We start from the raw sequence: 21,210 nt of genomic DNA on the forward strand, positions 1-21,210 counted from the left end.
CATGGTGCACTGCCTCAAAAAACCCTTTTTCTACCCTAAATGTTCTATGACTCCATACTCACATTTTTTCCAAATTTAAGCACCATTTTTTCAGCATTTATGTGGTCTGTAAAATTAGGATGATGCTTTCTTCTTCGATAATCCTCTTCAGTAAATGGGACCTCAGTGTCATCCTACAAGAGGGAAAAGGAGCAGACCAAGTGCATTAGAGTCTGTAAATCTGCTCAGTCCAGAGATGTGTTCCTTGATGCTCTAATAAAGCTTACGACGACTGCTTGTTGGTAGGGTAACTATGGTCAACAACAATTGTATATTTCAGAAAAGTCAGTATTTCAACATTCCCAACACAAAGAAATGGTAAGTGTTTGAAGTGATGGATATTCCAATTACCCTGATCTGATCGCTGTACATTGTATACATGTATTAAAATGCACCTGGTAAGTATGTACAACTAAAAATAAAAATGCATTATTTAAAAACAAACAAAAATTCTTGCTTATTTTATTTATGTTTATTTTTTTTGTGCTGCTGGGACTGGAACCCAGGCTTCATGCATGCTGGGCAAGTGTGTACCACTGAGCCACAGCCACCGTTCACTACTGCTTAACAGTGACTTCATTTCTTGAAAATGCTTTAGCTAGTTAATTTTAATAATTTAAGTTTAATCTAAACAAAATTAAAATGTGACATGTCTTTTATTTTATAGAGACAGTGGCAGGTTGTCACTGTGATTCCACGCAGGTATTAAATCATCTTAGTAGTCCATGCAGTGTACCTGTCCCCCAGAGGTGCTGGGGTCGGAACCCAGGATCTTGCCTGTGCCGGGCACATGCTCCACCACTGAACTACATTCCCAATCCTTATTTTTAACTTAAATCATGTTTTCCCCCCTCTATTCAACACTGCCTCTCCCTTCTCCGTAGTTGATCACATGTTAATATAGGAACATTCCATGTGTAAGGTTCTGTCTTGGGCTCTATAAACTGCTTCCATCAGATGAGAATTGCACATTCAGCCTCTCCACAGTCACCCTCCCTGCAGGCCCCAGGGGGATGCCTCTGAGACCACCCATTTAAAACTTCCTGGGGACTCAAAAGGAACAATTGAGAGCCATGTAATTTTCTAAACATCTCTCCAGATTTTGAGGTCCTCTTTGAAAATACAATGTTCTTTATGTAGCCTTTCAATCATAGCACATTGATCTAAATTAGATAACCAGTCCAGAGCCCTTGAGCCCAGAGCGTACAGGGAATCAATCCAAGGCACAGAAGAAGCAGGGCACACTCGCTGTTGGAAAAACCCACTTGCACACCTGCAAGAGAGATGGGAGGAAACCTCCAATGGCTGGAGCCAAACTGGGAATTGGCAGGGGATCAAGCAGGCAATAGCCGATTATCAGGGCTTATGGGCCGTATTAGGAGTTTAGGTTCATTCTAAGATGGAAGGCTATTGAATGGTTTTAAGCTTTTTAAGCAGGATTGCAACATTATCTGAATGATATTTTAACAAGATCACTTAAGCTGTTTCGTGGAGAATGGCCCAAAAGAGTCGATGGCAGGCAACAGTCACACAACAACGTTAAGTAGTCCAGGAAGCTAAGGGCTAAGGCTTGGGCCAGAAAGTTGCAGAGGATACAAAGAGATCTGGATGGCTTTATGATACACTTTGGAAGATGAATTAATGGCATTTTCTGATGCCTGGCTGACAGCTGGAAGTGAGGTCAGAGCAGTGAATGATGGGATGCCCTTGGGAGCTTTCAAGAGAAAGGTCAAGTTAATCCACCTCAATTCTGTGCACATAGTACAGATTTGATGAATATGCACTGTATGATCAGAAGTCCTCTTTTTAAACTTCATTTCTTTTCATTTCATCTTTGCAGTGCTAAGGATCAAACCCAGGGCCTAATGCCTGCTCAGAAGGTGCTCTGTCACTGAGCCACCCTCCCAGCTCCAGATTATCCATCCTCTCAAATGGGGTTGCCAGAAAAATACAGGTCACTCAGCTGAATTCGAGTTTTACATAAATGAATGATTTTCTATTGTAAGTAGGTCTTCAATACTTACACAAAAAAAATACTTACGATAAAAAATTACTTGCTGCTTATCTGAATAACCGAGTGTCTTTTTTTATATTTTTATTTGCTGACTCTGGCAACCCTACCCACAGGGGATCTGGAAGCAGTGTGATCAGTTTTGCCTTGGAGATGAAATCAACTTAGTACCTCCATAGACCTGGATAACACGACTTTTATAGCAGCCAGCCTGCCTGATAGATGCTCCTCTGCTCTCTGTGACTCTGCCGTGACACCTCTCTTCTAGGGTTTGACCCACCCTCAGTCCCCGTGGCTGCAGTTTTATAAGGTAAACTGCAAGGCTCTCTGGATACAGTTTATATATATATATATATATATATATATATTTTTTTTTTTTTTTTTTTTTTTTTTTTTTTTTTTCACGGTGCTAGATGGAACCCAGGTCCTCATGCAAGCCAGCTCAGTGATCTACCACTAGGCTACATCCCCAGGCCGGGCCACAGGTTTTGAATAAAGAAAAGAGAGACTAAATTCTTTGGCCAGCTGCACTGCAGCCCATAAATTCAAGTCAACCAGGACTTTAAATTCTGAGCTGTCATTCCTTTATTCCTGCTTGGGAAGGAGACCTGGCTGTGCATTTTAACCTTTACTGCCTACCAGGTGTTGGATTGTGTTCCTTTGGTCCTTAATGTTCACTTGCTATAACAATAGCAACAAAGTATATTTCACTTTTTTTAAAAAAGAGATGGGATCTTGTCATGTTGCCCAGGCTTGAGACTTGAGTGATCCTTCCACCTCAGCCTCCAAGCAGCTGGGATGGCACCCGAGTACCCAGCTTGACAATCTCCTTTCTAATGGGTCTCTGTGTGTGAGCCCCCATGTGAGTCACATGCTGGACACTTATCCTAAGTGGCTATTCTTTCTGATAATCAGAGCCTGTCGGACTTTCTTATTCTGGACTATTTGATTTCATCAGGGTCATCTCTGGTTTCCTATTTTCACTCGCCCATACAGAAACAAGAACATAGCAGACTTCAAAAGCAGACAGATACAACAGAAAAACAACAACAAAAAACCCCACCCTGTATATTAGAATTCTCTTAGCTACTAAAGTTAACACAAATAAACATTTTGTTATAGTCGCCCTTTTGTGTCAAACCTGGTTTTATGTAGTTTTGTACCTGTTTGGATACTTTGGGCTACAAGTCACATACAAGCAAGTTGGAAATGGCCAAAGCACCAGGAAACTCATTTCTGCAGTACATGGGTGACTCTGGCACCATGGGCTGGCCTGGCTCTGCTTTCTGAGGCACCCTTAGCTCCACCTCCCTTTGAGCATGGCTGTGCCCTTCAGCTGGCAGCAGATGGGCAGCAGCAGGTCCACGCTCCACAACCAGACCTGGAAACATCCGCAGAGGGAGAAAGACTGCATCCTCCTCGAGGTCTCTGCTAATCAGGGAGGAGCCACTCCCAGAGTCACAGCTGACTTTCCTGAGCTGAGACTGGACCCTGCTGGTCTCCTGGCACACAACTAGACCACATGGCCCAGGCTCTCCTGCAGCAGGTGTGGACTGTCGCCACAGGGATTCACAGAAGTGATGAGCACCTCGATCCAGCTAGACTCATAAAGCTCCCCATGACCCTTCACGGCTTGGTGTAGATGTGCACACAGCCCAGGAGGCTGTTCTGGAAGGTGGTTGAGCCAACTGAAGGAACCCCCTGCTCCCAGAGTTGGGAGGAGACAATCCTCAGAAACACCTGTTTTACGTTTTACATGTGCAAGAAATAAACTTCCATCAGGGTGCAGTGCTGCCCACATGCAATCCAGCAACTCAGGAGGCTGAGGCAGGAGGATCTCAAGGCTGAGGTCAGCCTTGGCAAATTAGTGAGACTCTTGTCTCAAAAAAAAACAAAATAAATGCACACATGACACGTACACACACACACACAAAACAAAAAAACCAACCAACCAAAAAATAGTGCTGGGGTTATAGTTCAGTGGTAGAGCACTTGACTAGCATGGCTGAGGTCCTGTGTTCAATCCCTACTACTGTAAAAAACTTCCACCATGTTTAAGCCATTTGCATTTTGGGGGTTGGTTTTTTACACCCTCAAACTTCAGAATCAAGTTGTTGTCCACCCCTTGAACAGTTGTTGGCAAGAATGGGACCATCATGGTAAGTGTGGGTCAATCAGGGTTCCTGCCTGGAGCTGGGGCAGTCTCCCTTCCTTGGATCTATGGGTGGTGTGGACACCTGAACAAATGAGGGCTCTGCTGGCCAGGGGGACAGTGTGGCAACTCCCTGACAGGAAGCCAGCCGCAGCCACACAGCCTCGTGTGCCCCCTTCCCTTCTGAGTTGCACGATGGAGTCCTGACTTGTCACTGTCATCTGATTCCCCTGAACCATGACACACCAGTCAGGATCCTAGCAGGAAAAAATAACCTTCTCAAAGTGGGTAATTTCAGCAGAGTTTAACAACAGGGCTATTAATAAAGATGTGGGCAGAAGCAGGGAAATCCCATACCTGCAGCCATGAATAGATGCTCTCTACCACTCCTAGGTCCACGAGCATCAAGGGAGCAAGTGATCAGAGCCTGGTGACAAAGCTGGGTACCCGAGAGGAGCACCAGCTTTGATGACAGCCAGCCCCCCAGTAGCAACCCTGCAGAAGGGCATTGGGGGAACAGATTCCCTGACCTCATTCTTCTTTCTTCCCTCCTCTGGCCAGTTTGCCCCTTGGCCAGACCCAGGTGGAAGTAGAAGACAAGGCTGCCTGCTGATCTAGGCCTCACCATCAGAGCAGGGCGGAGAAGGACAGAGAGTGCATCTGGAGCGGCTGGTGGACAATGTCCAGCGCATGGACTTGCTGCTGATGCTCCCCTGCTCACAACTTGGCGGGTGGGGACCTCTGTCTTCCTAGCACTCCCTAGACAACTCGGGAAGTAGCTGGACTTTCCAGCACCACCAGTGCATCACAGGCCCGTCCAGACATTTACCAACCCATGGCAGGTATCAGTGGCCTCCCATAGAATCCTAGAGCCACTCTGACTGGACAATGGATGAACATGTTAGTGATGAATGTGTGCTTGGGTGAGACCCAGAGGGCTGCTGTTGGGCTACTTGGCATAGTGACAGAATTGAGGTATAACTTTCATGAGCTCCTGAGTTTTAATCATTTTTCCAACTCATCCTACTAGTGACTCCTACTTAGAACTGGTTTCCACGACTGACTGTTAAAATTTCCTGGGATAATCACAAGAAGAGAGAAACAGAGAAGAGCAGAGAGAAAAGTTTAGCTGAGTTCCCACACCTCCCCAGTCCCTGATGCCCAGCGGCTCAGTGCATGGAGTGTTAGACACTGTTTTTATCTTTACAACAACTTCCTCTTTCTGATTAAGCTATCTCCAGCTGGACTGTCCTAACCTAAGTTCCTACTCAGCTCATCCTGATTTCAAACAGAAGCCAGATCTTCCCCTGCCACATCCCCTCCTGCTGGACTTCTTGGGGACAGACATGTTTGCCTTGTATGGCCATTTTTTTCCCACCTATAACCACTTCCACTATTATTTCAAAGCAAAGCTCAGGTGCAGTATCATTTCATCCATGAATACTTCATTAGTTTTATTGTAGCTGAATTTATTAACTTTTCAAATATTTAAATTATCAGGTCTTATTTAAGAAAGGCTTCCATATAAATTCTATAACTTTTCTTTAAAAATTGAAGCTTTGCTTTTTACTTTAATTATGTAACCCTTCTGGAATTGACGTTTTGTGTGGAGAGAGGGAGAATCTGGGAGGGGGTGAAGGAAATGTTCCCTGTCTTGATTGTTGTGATGGTGCAGGATCATGCCTTTGTCCAAATCCATATTGCACAGGAGAGGCGGCTAATTTACTATATGTATAGTAAATGTGATCTTAGTAAATGTGATCTTCAAAATCATCATTAGCCACTAGGAAAATACAATTAAAACCAGTGCAAGGGCTGGGGTTTGGCTCAGTGCTTGCCTAGCATGTGTGAAGCACGGGGTTCGATCCTCAGCACCACATAAAATAAATAAATAAAATAAGGGTATTGTGTCCATCCACAACTAAAATAAAAATAAAAATAAAAAAAAAAAAAACAAAAAAAAAAAACAGTGCAAGGGTCAGGGGCTAAAGGACCCAGAAGCCAACATAGGAGCCCTTTGTCCCTATTTTCTTTGGGGAATCAATAATTCTTCACTCTTGGTCCCTTTAGCTCAAGGGACTGATCATCCCTGGTTGAGAAGGGGTTATATGATCCCCGGTCTGGAGACGAGACCACCGCATTGCCCTGGAATGAACAGTGGTTTGCTCAAGATTAGGCCCGTGACCTAAGGCATGTTCCAGTCCTGGCATGGGACCCGACCCCAGAGGAAAGTGAAGAGAAACTCTGGGGAGCATGCCTAGGGCTGCCGGGACCTCATGGCAGATGGAGCTACTCAGGAGGAAAGAAGCAGTGCGAGAGCGAGCGCCGAGCTCCAGGCTTGTCGTTTCAGCCTGGAGATCCAGCTGTGCCTGCAGGCAGTCACTGGACTTAGCCATTCTCTGAGTCGGTCACCTTGCCACTTTGCTTAAGTCAATGGGGATAGTCCGTTAGGAAGGCTGCACGACGGTCAGCCAGTCCACTGGTTGATGATTGTCATGCAGGAGACTGCTATGGCTTAGACAGGAAGTGGCCCCCAAGGCTGAGTGTAGACGATGCAAGAATGTTCAGGGGTGAGAAGATGGGGAGAGCCTACACGAACCCGTGCACTCACCCCTCATAGGGGTTATCTGGGTGGTGACTGCAAGCAGGTAGGGGTGGCTGGAGGACACAGGTTACTGGGCAGTGACGCTGGGGTTTATATTGTCCCAGGAGAACAGAGGCCTCTCTGCTTCCTGATTGCCAGGTCCTGATCTGCTTTCCTCCTCCACGCCCTTCATTGTGCTATGATCTTGAAGGAGAACAAAGTGACCCTTGCAGACTCAATGCAATGAATAACAGTCCTTGAATCACTTAAGTCACCCAGAGCTGGCCGGAAATCCACCACTGTGGTCGGGCCTCTCATCAGGCAAGCGGCCCCTCTGCCTTGGCTGGGCCGCTGTGCTTAGGGGTGCCTCCTGTGCCCCGTCGGCTTCAGTCCAGGTCAGAGGTTTTCCCAGGTCTGTTCGGGTCCTCCTGCAACTGTTGCCTTGAGTGAAGCAGATCTGTTCATGGCTCCCATCCGTCACTGTGCTCCTTCAAGATCATAGCTATGGCGAAGCGCGACATGCCTGGCTGGTGAGCAATGAATAGCCATCACTGATTTTCCGCCTTGGCAGTCCTTGATCACTTTAAATTTTATTTCCAGGTCAATGACTTGACCTGGCCTTTTACTGTCAACATTCGCAGTGGATTTTTGGTGAACAAAACAACATGGGATTAAATGAAGCACAGGAGAAAAATGCTGTAATCAAGAGATCTGGCAAACAAGGTGGGTGAGGGCTGCCAGTGTAATGTGGCCTGCGGCTTGACATTGAACTTTCTCTCTTTCAGGAGGGTGGAGTGCACTCTAACAATAGAAGTATAGCACAGTAAATGCATAAACCAGTGACATGGTCTTTATGATTAAGTACTATGCACTGTAGGTAACTGAGCGTGCTACACTTTTTTATAGTGGGCAGCCCAGGAGTTTGGTCTACACTGTATCTCCCCAAACACAGGCACAGTGCTGTGTCAGGACCTCAGGAGCGCTACAACATCACTAGGTAACAGGAATGTTTCTGCTCCATTATGCCTTTATGGGACCACCCTACAGATGTGTCCCTCCAAACAGCAACCAAAATACCATTATACAGTTCATGACTACAGCTTACAAGGTAAAATTTTAACATCCTCTGTGCCCTTTAAGCCAGAGGAGTCCTGTAGAATTAAATGTGCTTAGAACCAGTGAACCCTGATACTCCCGGTACAATACCTTTATTTTTATGTGGTGCTGAGAATCAAACCCAGGGCCTCGCGCATGCCAGGCGAGTGCTTTACCACTGAGCCACAACCCCAGCCCTATGTGCCTGTAAAGGGAATAAGAAAGCACAGCTCGCTGCAGAAAGCTCCCTCCATAGAGAGGCTGCAAGGCCTTGGGGGTGAAAGTTATGTAAAGGAAAGCCGAAGGTCCACTTACAGGGTCCAGAGGTTTGGATCGCGCCCAAGTCATCACAGTGGAGAGCAGAATAAAAACCTTCCGCTTTTCAAAATGACTGACTTCTTCACTCAGTGCTGTGGGCCCAAAAGCAGAGCAGTTATTTGGACCCGTGCAGAATTTGCTTTACAATCACGCGGACTGTTAGGGATCTGTGGGGCTTGAAGTTTCTTCCTCAAGTAGTGATTTAGCCCAGGCTACGGTCACCTCTGAGTTCCATCCCCATCATCTTCTCCCAAATTCCCCTCCCACTGCCTGATCCTTTCTGGGCTCAGCTGAAAAGTTTAACCCCTTTCCATTTCCTGTGTGCTATGAAACCAAAACTCTTGAGTTGGAGGGTTCTGAAATACAAGGATTTATTGAGCCATTCTAGATGCTAGCTGGAAGAGAGATCCTGGGACACGTTCTGCTACTACGAGCTGAAATCTGGGTAGCAGTTGGAAATGTGTCCAGACCTAAGAGCCAAGGGCACTGTGATGACAATCTTGGGAGGAAAAGCAAAGCTGTTGACACACTGAGCCTATACTGGCGCTGGACAAGTAAGAGGGGCCAGAGGATACCAAGTGGGGTGGTTCGGGGGTAGGAGGACAGTCCGTAAGGAGAAGTTCATGCTGCTTCTGGATTGGTTGGGGCTGGTAGTCGGGAACATTGATATGTAGCCAGGAGGCAGCAGTGACACCTGAGGGTCAGGTCCAGGGGCTTAACACATATCCAGGAGTGTGCCGTAGGTGGCTGTTAGCTGACTAAAGTGCCTTCATCTCTCCCTGGCCCCCTGACGGAGTTTAGGCGTCTCAGAGCTTCCTCTCATCTCTCATCTGTGCTTCCCCTTCTGTGAAATCATCTTGGCTGACACGAATTGGGGCAATTCACGGGCTTTATTGAATTCCCATCCTGTGAGACAGGTCCTGATATCATCTCTGCTTTATGGATGGGGGAACCGAGGCCCAGTCTGCCCTGAATCTTGGCAGGGGTGCTGGGCCAGGCCATGCAATCCAGGCAGCCGCCTGCTGGGTCACGCCCCTTATCCCCGCAGGCGTGGATGGAAGGGTGACTACAGCCTGCCAAGGTCTTGCCACACATTCATGCACTGAGTCTCCTTGAATGCATCTAGCAAGCAATTCCACTAAAATATTCTTCATCTTGTATGATTTTCCAGAAAAAAGCATAGGCCATACAGTGAGGTCTACTTAAGTTGTCGGAGGGTCTGAAAGATAACAGCTGTTGTGGATTGTGTTCAGCCTCGTGAGGTGATTTGCTAAACCATGAGCAAGGAAATGCCAACATCTCGAATGGAGTAAGTGTGTGGACGCCCACCTCAACATCGGAGAGTGTTAATGGATCAGTTTATGAACACTGCGGTCACATATTTATCCCAAGTTCAAGTGCTAATTTTAGTTTCTATTTTTATTCTAATATCAAAAATTATCTCTTCAATCTTGATTTGCTCTTTCGACCTTTCCACTGGGCTGTGCTTCAGATCGGCCTATTTTGTGAACACTTGACACACTTTGAGGTCCTCTAACTGGGTGACCCTTTCTATTTATGATATTGACAACAGGTCTAAAGCGATCTGCTTGTTCTCCTTCTGAACATGCCATTATTGCAAACGTGTAAATGCTTTCTTCTCATTTCTGATAATGTACCCTCCTCTCCTACCTCCTCTTGCCTGCCTGTAGGTGACAGGCAAGGTAGGAGAATTCTGAAAACTAAAAAAATCAGATACTAAAACATTATTAAAAAGTAATATGTGCCTGTTGTAAGAAAAGCAAAACCTAAGAATGCGCCTCAGGTTCAGTGACAAAGTCCCCACTGCTGTTCTTTTTGGCCCCTCCAACCTCACGACCCCCAGGGGACTGCTAACAGGCTGAAGGCCCTGACTATACTTTCCTGCACACAAATACCCTACAGCTCAAAAACAATGTAATTCCGTTAAAACGTTTCCTCCAAATGGAGAAGTACTTTTTTTTCTTAATTATGTAAATTAGGAAGAAGATAGCCATGAAGCACACTCTCTGATTTAAAGCTTATGACCAGAAATACAATATCAACGTCTGAGAAATGATCAGGTTTCCCCCAAGCTGTGGAGCAGTCCTGAGAGAGGGCATCTGTCACTGCAGGAGGTCAATGACTGCTGTGGTTTGGATCTCAAGTGTCCCCCAAAGACTCAGTGCTGAAGGCTTGTCTCCAGCTGATGGCACCCTTGGGAGGCAGTGGGAACTCTAGGGGTTGGGGCCTGGTGGAAGGAAGCAGTCCCTGGGGTGGTCCTTGATGGGGATCTTGGGACCCTGGCCCTTTCTCTCTCTGCTTCCACATGAGGTAATCAGCTCTGCTCCACCATCACTATCCCCCTTCTGATCAGCCTTATCACAGGTCCAAAGTCATGGGGCCAATCAACATGGACTGAAACCTCTGAAACTGTGAACCAAACTCAATCTTTCTTCTTTTTCAATTGTTTGTCTTGGCTATTTTGTCATAGCAATGGAAAACTAAGTAACAAAATGACCTTTTTTTTTTTTTTTTTTTTTTTTTGGTGCTGGGAATTGAACCCAGGGCCTTGAGTATGAAGTCACTTTTGGGAAGTAGGGATAAGGTAGAAAGGAAATGCAGGGAATTGTTGTTTTCATTCTGAGTTCTACTGTGCTTTTTAGTTTTGAAAACATCAAGGTTTTATTTCAGAAAAAATGTTAAAATTTTAAAGAAAATTACAAGCATGCATTATAAGAAAAATCAATTTTCAAAACCTAGTACAAAATAAGTGCTCAAAAACATTAGATCCAATTATTATTTCAGGTGGTACAATTATAAATCATCTGTAACTATTTGCAAAGGGACACAATGCAGAGAAAAGGTTTTAAACAAGTTCTGTTCCAAAAACTGACACAGTGTTCATGTTTTTGGCTTATGCCTTACTGAATGAAATTTAGGCACAAAGTTGTAAATGAGAAATTGAACATTCCAAGCTCCTGAGGAATCCCACAAATCTATCTTTTTCCTAACTATGGTACAGTCTTTCCTAGGTTCCATTCTATTTCTTTGAATTTAGTCAAAATATAGTTTATAAATTGATGGAATTCAACGGTTAGCAAAGTACTGCCTGTTTTTATAAATAAAGTTTTATTGGAACCCAGTCCATTCGTGTAGATGCCAGTATAGCTGGTTTTTACCTACAGTGGCGGGAGTGCTTGGCTCACAAAGCCAACTCCACAGGCGTGGTCATTAGCATTGACTGCATACTTTGGACCAGTTTTCCCATGGCCCTAATTTGCCTAATGTTCATTAGATGATTCTTAGACAAAAAAAAAAAAAAAAAAAAGATGCACAAAAATAATGCTTCCTACAACTGTGAAGTGTGAATAAGGGACGGGGTGCAGCTCAGTGGGAGGGTATCTGCCTTGCATGTCTGAACCCCAGGCTCAATCTGAAGCGACCCCCCCAAAAAAAAAATCAACAAAAAGACAGAGTTGCTGGAGATAAGAGTGCCCCTCACTGACCAGAGACGGCCCACACGGCTTCCTCCACTTGCGGCCAGCTCTCCGTGATGTTGTAAATGACAACGTCACACTCCAGCAGGCGCAGGAGCAGGTCTTCGCGGGAGATGGCCTGGAAAGAGAGTGACAGTCTCTTGCAGAAAGTGAACACGGTAAGGACCACTTCCCCGGCCGGCCCGCTGCCTGGCAGGGCGCCACAGGAAATGCTTGCAGGAGGAGGTGGATTCACAGTGGAAATTCGACTGTCTTCCAGAAACACAGAAGTCTGTGAAAACAGCCCGCAACAGTGCTGGACAGTGGCGAAGATCTCAAGGGAGGACCACCAGTGAGCATTTAAAAGCGACTCGGACGCCATGCAGGATTATTTGAGCATTGCGAATCACTTAAAAGTGCTGGAGAGTGATCGATTTGGATGGTTGGGGAACCCTCAAGACAGAATGCATCTGTTCTCTCTGTGGTGTAAGGTACCTTATTACACTTGACATTTTGGACTATTTTAAAATCATGGAAATTAGCCAAGCATGGTGGCTTAATCCCAGGTACTTAGGAGGCTGAGGCAGGAGGATTGCTAGTTTGAGGCCAGTCTCAGCAATTTAGTGAAACCCCCAGTAACTTAGCAAGATCTTGTCTCAATATAAAAAATAAAAAGGGACCGGTGATGGAGCCCAGTGGTATAGCACCCCTGGGTTAAATTCCCAGCACCAAAGACAAATAAATAAATAAATATGGTCAGACCTATTCGGGATCAAATGGACACATTTTCAAGAGAATTGCTGTCCTGACCATAGTGTTACATTCCTGCATTCCTTTGTCCACCAACCAAAAATCTGTGGTTCTGCTTTTGGCCCAATAGATAGACTCAAAATAAATAATACATGATTGCTCATATTAAGGACCATCATGTATGCATGTGTGTGCGCATGTATGTGTATGTTTGGGGGAGTTTTTAGCAAATAAAGGACCGGGACTCAGCTAAGCACCTTTGCACAAATTAGAAAATGGCCACCTGCTCTTGGAGGAGTTACAAGAAGGCATTCATCTGGACACAGAGCAGAAAGCAGAAGGGACTGCTTTCAGCCCCTGACTCACCCACTTAGCCAAGCATCATCTTTGTGTAGTGTGCAACCTGCACAACTTCCCATGGCAATCCCAAGTGTGGAAGGGCCTTAGGGGAACATTTGAGATTCAGCGAACTTGAGAGAGATGTGATTATGTCTCATAGGAGTTGACATTTGAATTGGGTTGGAGGGAGAGATATGAACTCACTGACTGAGTTTGGAATGCCAGTGGACAGCAGATGATTTGCTGAGCCAGAGGCAGCTTTCCCAACACGGACCAGCCTCGTGTTTTCCATGCTCAGCTCTCCCTCCCTTTTCTGCCACCCCTGCTTCCTCCCACTGGCTGGGCACAACCCAGGCGCTAGCTCTACTGGTACTTTCTATTCAAAAGCACACGATACTCTGGGATGTCCCCTCACCCCATCTGCCTGGCAAGCCTGACTCAGCCCTGGAGGCCCAGCCTTGTCTCCAGGAGATCACGGCTTCCTTGTGGGGAGGGCCATTTGCAGGACTGTGTGCTGATGGGGGCTCCCGGATTGTGGGGCCTCACTCTGGCAGGGAGAGGTGTGAAGTGCATTTGCCTGGCTCTGTGGATTAGGCTGAGAGCCTGTCCCCTCACCCTTCAGAGTGCCAGGGTGCTGCTGTGTGCACCTCTGTCACCAGGGTCACCGTCCTGCTATGGAGCTCCGCTGGCCGGGGCTCGTGGCCCTGTGGATCCGCAGGTGCTCCAGGCACATTCACCGAGTCAGACCCGGGGCTTGTGAGCGCACTGGGCTCTGAACTCACGAATGACTGCGCACATGCCAGGGCAGGAGGCTTGGGAGCTCGCGGGGGTGGTGAGGGCCACGTCTGGTGGGGTGTGGGAGGCGAGGTGAGTCAGGAGCCCACAGCGACCAGAGGCCTTCAGCTTGGGTGGAGGGGGAACGCAGGATGGAAGTTATGATTGTTTTGTCGTTGTTGCTTGCCATGCTGGGAGTCAAGCCCGGAGTATTCCATCCCTGAGCCACATACCCAGCCCTTGTTATTTTTTATTTTGAGACAGGGTCTTGCTAAGTTGCCCAGTCTCCCAGGTTGCACTCAAACTTCTCCTGCCTCAGCCTCCTGAGTTGCCAGAATTATAGGCATGTGCCACTGTGCCTGGCACAATACCAATTTTTTTAAGTTTTATTTTTAATTCACACATAATAATTGTACAAACTTATGGGCCAATGAGTCAACTCCTGAAGGATGACTAGCACTGGTCGGATGAAGGAGGGGAAGGCGGTCCAGGGCACGCTGTGCTCAGGGCTGTATGGTAGGGTTCAGGGAGTAGCAGGCTCGAGGGGCAGGGGTCAGCCTGGGGGAGGAGGCTCCCTTCTGTGAGCATTCAGATGTCTTGGGATGAGTGCTGTGTAGGCTCTGTCGTACGAAGGTGGTACTGTTTCTCAACAAGACACAACACCATGATATGTTCCTAGATGGCTTCTTCCTGTTACTAAAGTGTATTGTCTCTCTTTTTATTTTGCTGGGGCGGGGGGGAGGCGGTATTGGGGATTGAATTCAGTGGCATTGACCACTGAGCCACATCCCCAGTCCTATTTTGTATTTTATTTAGAGAAGGGTCTCCCTGAGTTGCTTAGCACCTTGCTTTTGCTGAGGCTGGCTTTGAACTCCCGATCCTCCTGTCTCAACCTCCCCAGCCGCTGGGATTAAAGGCTGCACCAGGTATCCTCTCTTTGATGGATGGTGTCACATGGTTCAGAGTGGTCGTGAGTAATGCAGGGCAGAGGATAATTTAAGCACAGCATAAAAAGAATGTTAGGAACCTAAGAGTCCAAATTAGATCCATCCTGTCTGAGAATGCCTAATCTAAATCCTTGACTTCAGACAAAAATTTAGCCACCACAGGAAAAAGACAAGCCACCACAGTGCTGCCACACACCCCGATTCTGCAGCAGACAGGGGAGGAGACGCCAAGAGCAGCTACATTCCAGAGGTGGTGGGAGGAGACCTTCCCTGAATCTACGGGGAAAACCACCTCCACTTACCGAGTATGTCTCCACCGCAAAGTTGGGTCCGGGGCTTTCGGGCTGGGAGAGTGTACCCACGATCTGGAATGTGCCTTCCTTCAGTCTGAAAGATGAGGCTTCCAGGGCGGCTGGCTTTTCATCTTCTTCTTCTTCTTCCTCTGTAATTTCTTCCAGGGAAGCTCCAACAACACAGTTAGATAAATACTGCAAGAAAACACATTTCCCAAACACTGAGTGCGAATCAGGGTAAGGAGAGTGGATGTTGGCAATTCCGAAAACCAGTTTTTTCTGCAGGCTTGCTGGGAGCCGCGCAGGCCAAGCTGGGTGCTTTGCAGACTGCCAACTCGTCAAGTGGATTTCCCTCCTGCAAGGACCTGGCGGAGCGGTACTGCTATGAGTTCCCATTCTGCGGATGAGGAGCTCAGCTGGGAGAGCTTGAATAACTTGCCTAAGGAACTTCCCTGCGCCAGCAATAGGCAGAGCCAGACTTTAGTGAAGATGTTTGTCTTGTCCAATTGAAATACGGAAATGGAATCTGAGCCATTTAAAGGTTTTTTAACTGCCACATTTAAAAAAAGTAATGAGGGCTAGGGATGTAGCTGAGAGGTTGAGCACTTGCCTAGCATGTATGAGTCCCTGGGTTCAAAATCCCCACACTTAAGGAAAAAAAAAGAAAGATGAAATTAATTTAAATAATGTTTTATTTAATCCAATAAGTCCAAACTATTATCAATTTAATATGTAATCAACCTAAAATAATGAGACATTAATATATTTATATTCTTTTTTTTTTTAATACTAAGTCTTTGAAATGTGATATCCAAGTACACCTTCACGGGTAACATTGAACAGTAACCTGTTTTCAGGATAGCCAAAGGATATCCAACATTTTAAGAGTTCTATATATATATATATATATATATATATATATATATATATATGTATGTATACATATATATATATATATATATAAAACAATCCTGCATAGATGTAGATAATCTTATTTCAACTCATAGGTTAACATATATACATAATCATGACATTGCTATGCCATAGGAATAAAAACTAACAAAAGCAACCAAGTCCCAGCTCCTTTATTTCATAAAACGGTGCCAGTTGGCATGCAAGGTTGTGAGCTTCAACCTCTTATTGGAAGCTGTTTCCCGAATACATTATACATTCTTTTAAATAGAATCTCAAACATACATATTCAATTTTATTATCTCATGTCTCAGATGAGGAAGTGGCTGCCCAGTGATAAGTAACTCGTCCAAGACGACAGCTCGGGTGCAGGGAACTGGAGGGGGGTGGTGGTGTTGCCAGCTGGGCCAGGGCTCTTCCACTACACCATATGCCCATCCCTTTTTGTTTTGTAAAACACAGAGTTCAAAAGGAATGTTAACCTCAGTTGTGTTACTTTTTCATAACTCCAACGGCTTTCCCTTGGATTTCGAATACAAAACAAACTGCTGAGCAAGGCTAGGCGCTATCCAGCCCTGTGTGCTTGACCCTGCTTCACTGATATGCCACAAATACCTACGGAGTGCTGACCACGTCCGTCATTCAGGAGCTGATGAGAGCCACACTGTGACTGACCTTTGTGGGCCCTTCCTCCTTAAAAATATATTAAGTATTATATTTTATGACTGCATGCTATAAAGCTAAACATAATCTCTGGAACTAAAATTTCATTTTTTTTTCCTGATTTTGAAAGAAATTAAAACGCTTTTGCAGGCTCCAAGCTCTTGTGGGCCCTGGGCCCAGAGCCTGTTGGGTCTCCTGCAGAGGATAGCAGGCCAGACACTCTAACTTCATCCACCCCAAATGCTGCCTTTCCTGTGCCCTGTGAGCCCTGTGCCCCCGGCTGAGCCCTCATCCGCCTGGGCGGCTCTCAGGACAGCCCTCCCAGTGACAGCCCTCTCTCACCTACCTTCTTCCTGCCTTCTCTTCCTTCAGCAGACTCACCCCACGTTGAAGTAGCTTGTGGACTGGAAATATTACTTATCGTCTGTCTTCCAAGAGAGACAGGGCCTCATCTTATTCACTGTCCACTTCTCCGGCATTTCATAGGTGCTGGAGAATGCATGAAGCCCACCCTCCAGAAGGGATCATAGTTGAGTTTCTCCTATAGCCTTTGAGACATTTTCTGTGCCTGCCTATCTATGCATTCATCTTCTCCATCTTTCTCTTTTTGAAAAACACAAAGAGAGAGAGAGAGAGAGAGAGAGAGAGAGAGAGAGAGAGAGAGAGAGAGCGAGCGAGCGTGTGCGCGCTCCCAGGGTTTTATGCACACTAAGCCCTGCTTTACCACTAACCTACACCCTCAGCTTATATTTGTCTTTTTTTTTTTTTTTTTTTTTTTGAGGTGCTAGGGGTTGAACCCAGGGGCATTCTACCCCTAGATTACATCTACAGTCCTTTTTGAATTTTTATTTTTTATTTTGAGACAGTCTTGCTAAGTTGTCAAGGCTAGCCTTGAATTTGCGATCCTCCTGTCTCAGCCTCCCAGTTAGCTGGGATTACATGTGTGTGCCACTGGTCCCAGAAATATCTGTCTTTTTAAAACCCCCCTTCTTTAAATTTTTTTATTGTACTGTTTTAGTTTTGTTTGTGTCCATGCCCCTCCTTTCCCACTTTTCCTGGAAATTCGGAAGATGTATCATATCACATGGTTTGAATCTCTTCTAGGAGGCATATACCATACACAGGGTTTATCATGTGTAATTACATACTATAAAATGTACAACTTTTAACATATAAATTATATAACTAAATCTGTTTTTTGACACATGAACTTTAGAGGGTGAATTCAGTAGGATAGTGTCTTCCCAAATTCCTGCCCTCCTGGAGTCTCTAACAGGGTATATTTTGAAAATAGGGTCTTTACAAACGTAGTCAAATCAAAATGAAGTCATACTGGATTAGGGTGGACCCTAATCTCATTGCTACTGTCCTTATCAGTACAGAGAAATTAGGACCCAAAGACTCAGGGAGAATGCCCTGTGAGGAAGGAGGCAGAGAGACTGGAGAGACGGGTCTCTGTCAGTCAAGAGATGTCAAGAATTGCTGGCTACCATGAGAACCAGGAGAGAAAGTTGGCATAGATGCCCACTCCCCCAGAGGTTCCAGAAGCAAGTAGCCCTGCTGACACCTTGATGTTGGACTTCCGTTTTCAAGGACTGTGAGACAATAGTGTCTCTTGTTTGAAGTCACCTCGTTTGGGGTAATTTGCTACCACAGCCCTAGAAAGCCAGTGCAAACGCTTGGTACTACAGCTGCCTCCTATTTTAGGCAGTTTTGTCTTGTTTGGATGCGAGGTCATCAGCCTCAGAGGTCCCCAGAGTGAGGTTAGATTTCTGTGTCGCTCCAGAGGACAGAATTAAGATCAAAGGGTCCTACCAAGGGGAATGACAGAACCATGGCTTTCTGTGGACCGCAGACCAATTTAAGATGAAGGGCCCCTGAATTTTCCTTTTGAATATCTTCATTTTCCAGAACAAAAGATGGAGGTACTCTATCCCAAACAGTGCCTGTTACATAACATGCTCCCAAAGGAGATGGACGAATGAAAAATGCTTCAGGAACTTAACTTTTTCATCACGTGCCCGCTCCAGATGCAGTGGCAGGGTGGAGAGACAACCTGGTTAGGAGGGAGGAGACCTCATCAGGAGGCTAGGTTCTGCCCCTAATCCTCTATATGATCCTGGACAAGCCCATTCCTCCCTCTGAGCCTCAGTTTCTCCTCAATTCCCTGCGAGGAAGCAGGACTGGACTTGCAATCTCCCAACACTGTGTTTCCAGCTGGGAGCTCCTGTCTAGTCTGGTTGCGGACTGGGGTCCAGGGGGAGCTGGCGGTGGCCAGGACGCGGGACTTCCTCATGGGAGGCGGGAGCGGGGTGCCGGCCTTAGCTGGGGGCGCCAGGGCTGGGGTCGGCTCTGGGCCGCGGCGGCTCACCTTCCCGATGTTCCTGCTGCTGTAGGTGTCCAGCAGGTTTATAAACACCCTCTGCACCCGGATAACTTTCTCTGGCGGGGCAGCAATTTCCTCTTCAGCCATGGTGGGAGCTGCGCTGGTTGCTAAGGTGAAAGAGTCCTGTCGGTTGCTAAGGAGGCGGGTCCCGGGAGGCCGGTCTGGTCAGGCTCGGGGGGCGTGGCTACGACGGTGGGTGGAGCGTGCCGGACTGGGGCGTGGCTCTGGCGCTGGGCGGGGCGACTCGGGCTCTGGGCGGGGCGTTCCGAGAGGGGCGTGGCGTGGCTTGGGCGCTGGGCGGGGCACCGCCGGCTGGTCTGGCTTTCGCCTGCCTGCGGTTGCAGGTGTCGTGTCGGCTGCGTGGACTCTAGGCTCGGAGGCCCAGGGGAGCGCTTTCCCCCGCACCTGTGCGCTTGCAGCTGGTTCTCATTTTACCCTGCTACCCACTGCGTGTCCTCGGGACGAGGGGTCCCTTTTGGAACCTTATTCTGCATTTTTCACACAGGGCCAGGTGATCTCTGTTCCCTTTCATTTCTTTCGCTGGTGAATTCTGGAAACCCGTTCCAGTGTCCACTTGACTCAAAATATTGATGACTCTAATGAAAATGTCACGTTGTTGGCTAGTAACTAGCAATGAGCTGTGAAATGCAGGCAAGGTCACAAGTGTTCTTCAAATTACTTTAGGGTCCTTCTTTAAATTACTTCCAAAGTAGACAACAAAGCAATGGGTCGTAGTTAATTTGTAGAAAATAAATAGAAGCAAAAGGAGCTAGTTGGAAATCCTGTCAAGAGAAAAGGATTAATGGGACTAACTCTGGACGGGTCCATTGATCTTGTCGAAAAGCCAGGAATTATGGCTATTAGCGTCTCCAGTTATCTGGGAAGGAAGTCCTTGAGAAGACCAGGTGCACTAAGGTAACTTCTGACCAGCAATTGACCCCAGTGTCCACATTAACATGGGATTGACTTGTAGATGAAGCCCCCCTAAACAGGATGGCCCCAATGACAGTTCCAGAGAGGAACAACTAAGATCAAAAACACCTTCCCATGTGAAGGAGGAGTTGCACACACGATTGGCAAAGAGTACAGAAAGTGGTCCCCAGTTCTCCTGGTAAACATCAAACAGTAATAAAATTGGGGACAGCACTATCTCCTTTGTCATTCTCTGCTTGGAGATGGCCCACTCTCTCCCTTGAGAGTGCTTTTGGCTTAAGCCTCACTTTTACTTTATTTTCACCTCACTTTTCCTTGTAATAAAGTTCTCTTGCATAACTTTTGGTGTCTGACTTTGAGTCTTATTTCAGTAGAACCCAAGAGCCAAGGTTTGGAGTTTCAGCTCCCTGCTATCCTGTGACAAAGTCTCAGCCTCCCCTTAACTTGGGCTGAACCTAGGGTGTTATTGAGGTTCTCCTGTGGAATGATCTGTCCACAGTGACGTGACGAGATCCTCTACTGCAAAGAAAAGCGGTTGCCTTGGGGTTTGGCAGAACCTCTGTGTGGCCACCTGCCGTTTGGTCCACAGGATTCAACTGGCTTAAGGGTTGTTCCAAAAGACTTCTGGGGCGAGGAGTGGAGCCACTAGAGGCCCTATGGTGCCCAGGATTCACTCACCTTCCCAAAGGGAAGAAATTTACTCTCTGAACCTTCTTTCCAAATGAGATTACTCATGAATTTGCTGAATTAAATTGAAAAATGAAAAAAAAAAAAAAAAAACAAACTTGTTTTATTAAAGAACCTTAAAGGTTGTGCTGGACTATGAATATATTGTGGTTATTTTAGAATAAAATAGCCTGATTATAAAAAATTATTTTAAAACATCAATTTGTTAAATGTAAATAACTATTCAACACATGCAGCATGTCTGCTTTTTTTTTTTTTTTTTTTTTTTGAGTGCTGCAGACTGAACTGAGCCTCAGGCTTGTTCGGCAAGTCCTACATCCGCATCCTCCACCTTTTTAATACTGATGGAGGAGGCCCAGGATCTCCATAGAGTCTGGAGACTCTGGGCTGTTAGGGACAAGAGATTTTTGAGTTCCAGTGAGGCCATTTGAGGGCCACTGGGACCAATCTTTTAACTACCCCCAGGCATTGGTTTTTAAATAGGAGTAATATCCAGCCCAATAGGGCTGTTAGGATTAAATAAGACATACAAATACATTTTTTAAAGTGGTCTCCAAAGGTGAAAGTACTGCTTGCTTTCTGCAAGGCTGAGGCATACTTCTAGGAACAGAAATCTCTTGCTCCACCTTTTCAGGGCTGTAGTTCAATGATTGGCACTTGCCCAACATTCATGAGGCCCTGGGTTCCATCCCCTGCCCCCAGATACGTGCATTCCATTTTTGCCCCCACCCACCGCTTCCCTTTTCTTAAAAAAAAAAAAAAAAAAAAAAAAGAGGTCTGCTCCATATAGTAACATAAAATCCATCACATGAACTTTGTGATTATGTATAGGCTGATTTAGAAAGAGGGAA

The 21,210-nt window shown here is 46.2% G+C and overlaps 1 protein-coding gene across 2 annotated transcripts in view; it reads right to left on the bottom strand.

Annotated features, from left to right (window-relative positions):
- The window catches only part of AK7 (adenylate kinase 7), a 58,303-nt gene extending 39,405 nt beyond the window's left edge, over positions 1-18,898 (bottom strand). The window contains exons 1-5 of one of the 2 annotated variants that reach the window (XM_079128962.1): positions 18,725-18,896; positions 14,788-14,973; positions 11,706-11,814; positions 8,197-8,291; positions 63-173 (exon numbers count right to left, since the gene is read on the bottom strand). In XM_079128962.1, the coding sequence (XP_078985088.1) occupies positions 63-173; positions 8,197-8,291; positions 11,706-11,814; positions 14,788-14,973; positions 18,725-18,826 (603 nt within the window). In that variant the 5' untranslated portion in view covers positions 18,827-18,896. Of the gene's footprint in view, positions 1-62; positions 174-8,196; positions 8,292-11,705; positions 11,815-14,787; positions 14,974-18,724 lie in introns of both variants that reach the window. The other variant, XM_079128963.1, reaches the window with a different exon arrangement.
- Positions 18,899-21,210: the final 2,312 nt, after the last annotated feature.

This window comes from Sciurus vulgaris (genome assembly GCF_902686455.1).
Source record: "Sciurus vulgaris genome assembly, chromosome: 2".
Lineage (NCBI taxonomy): Eukaryota > Metazoa > Chordata > Mammalia > Rodentia > Sciuridae > Sciurus > Sciurus vulgaris.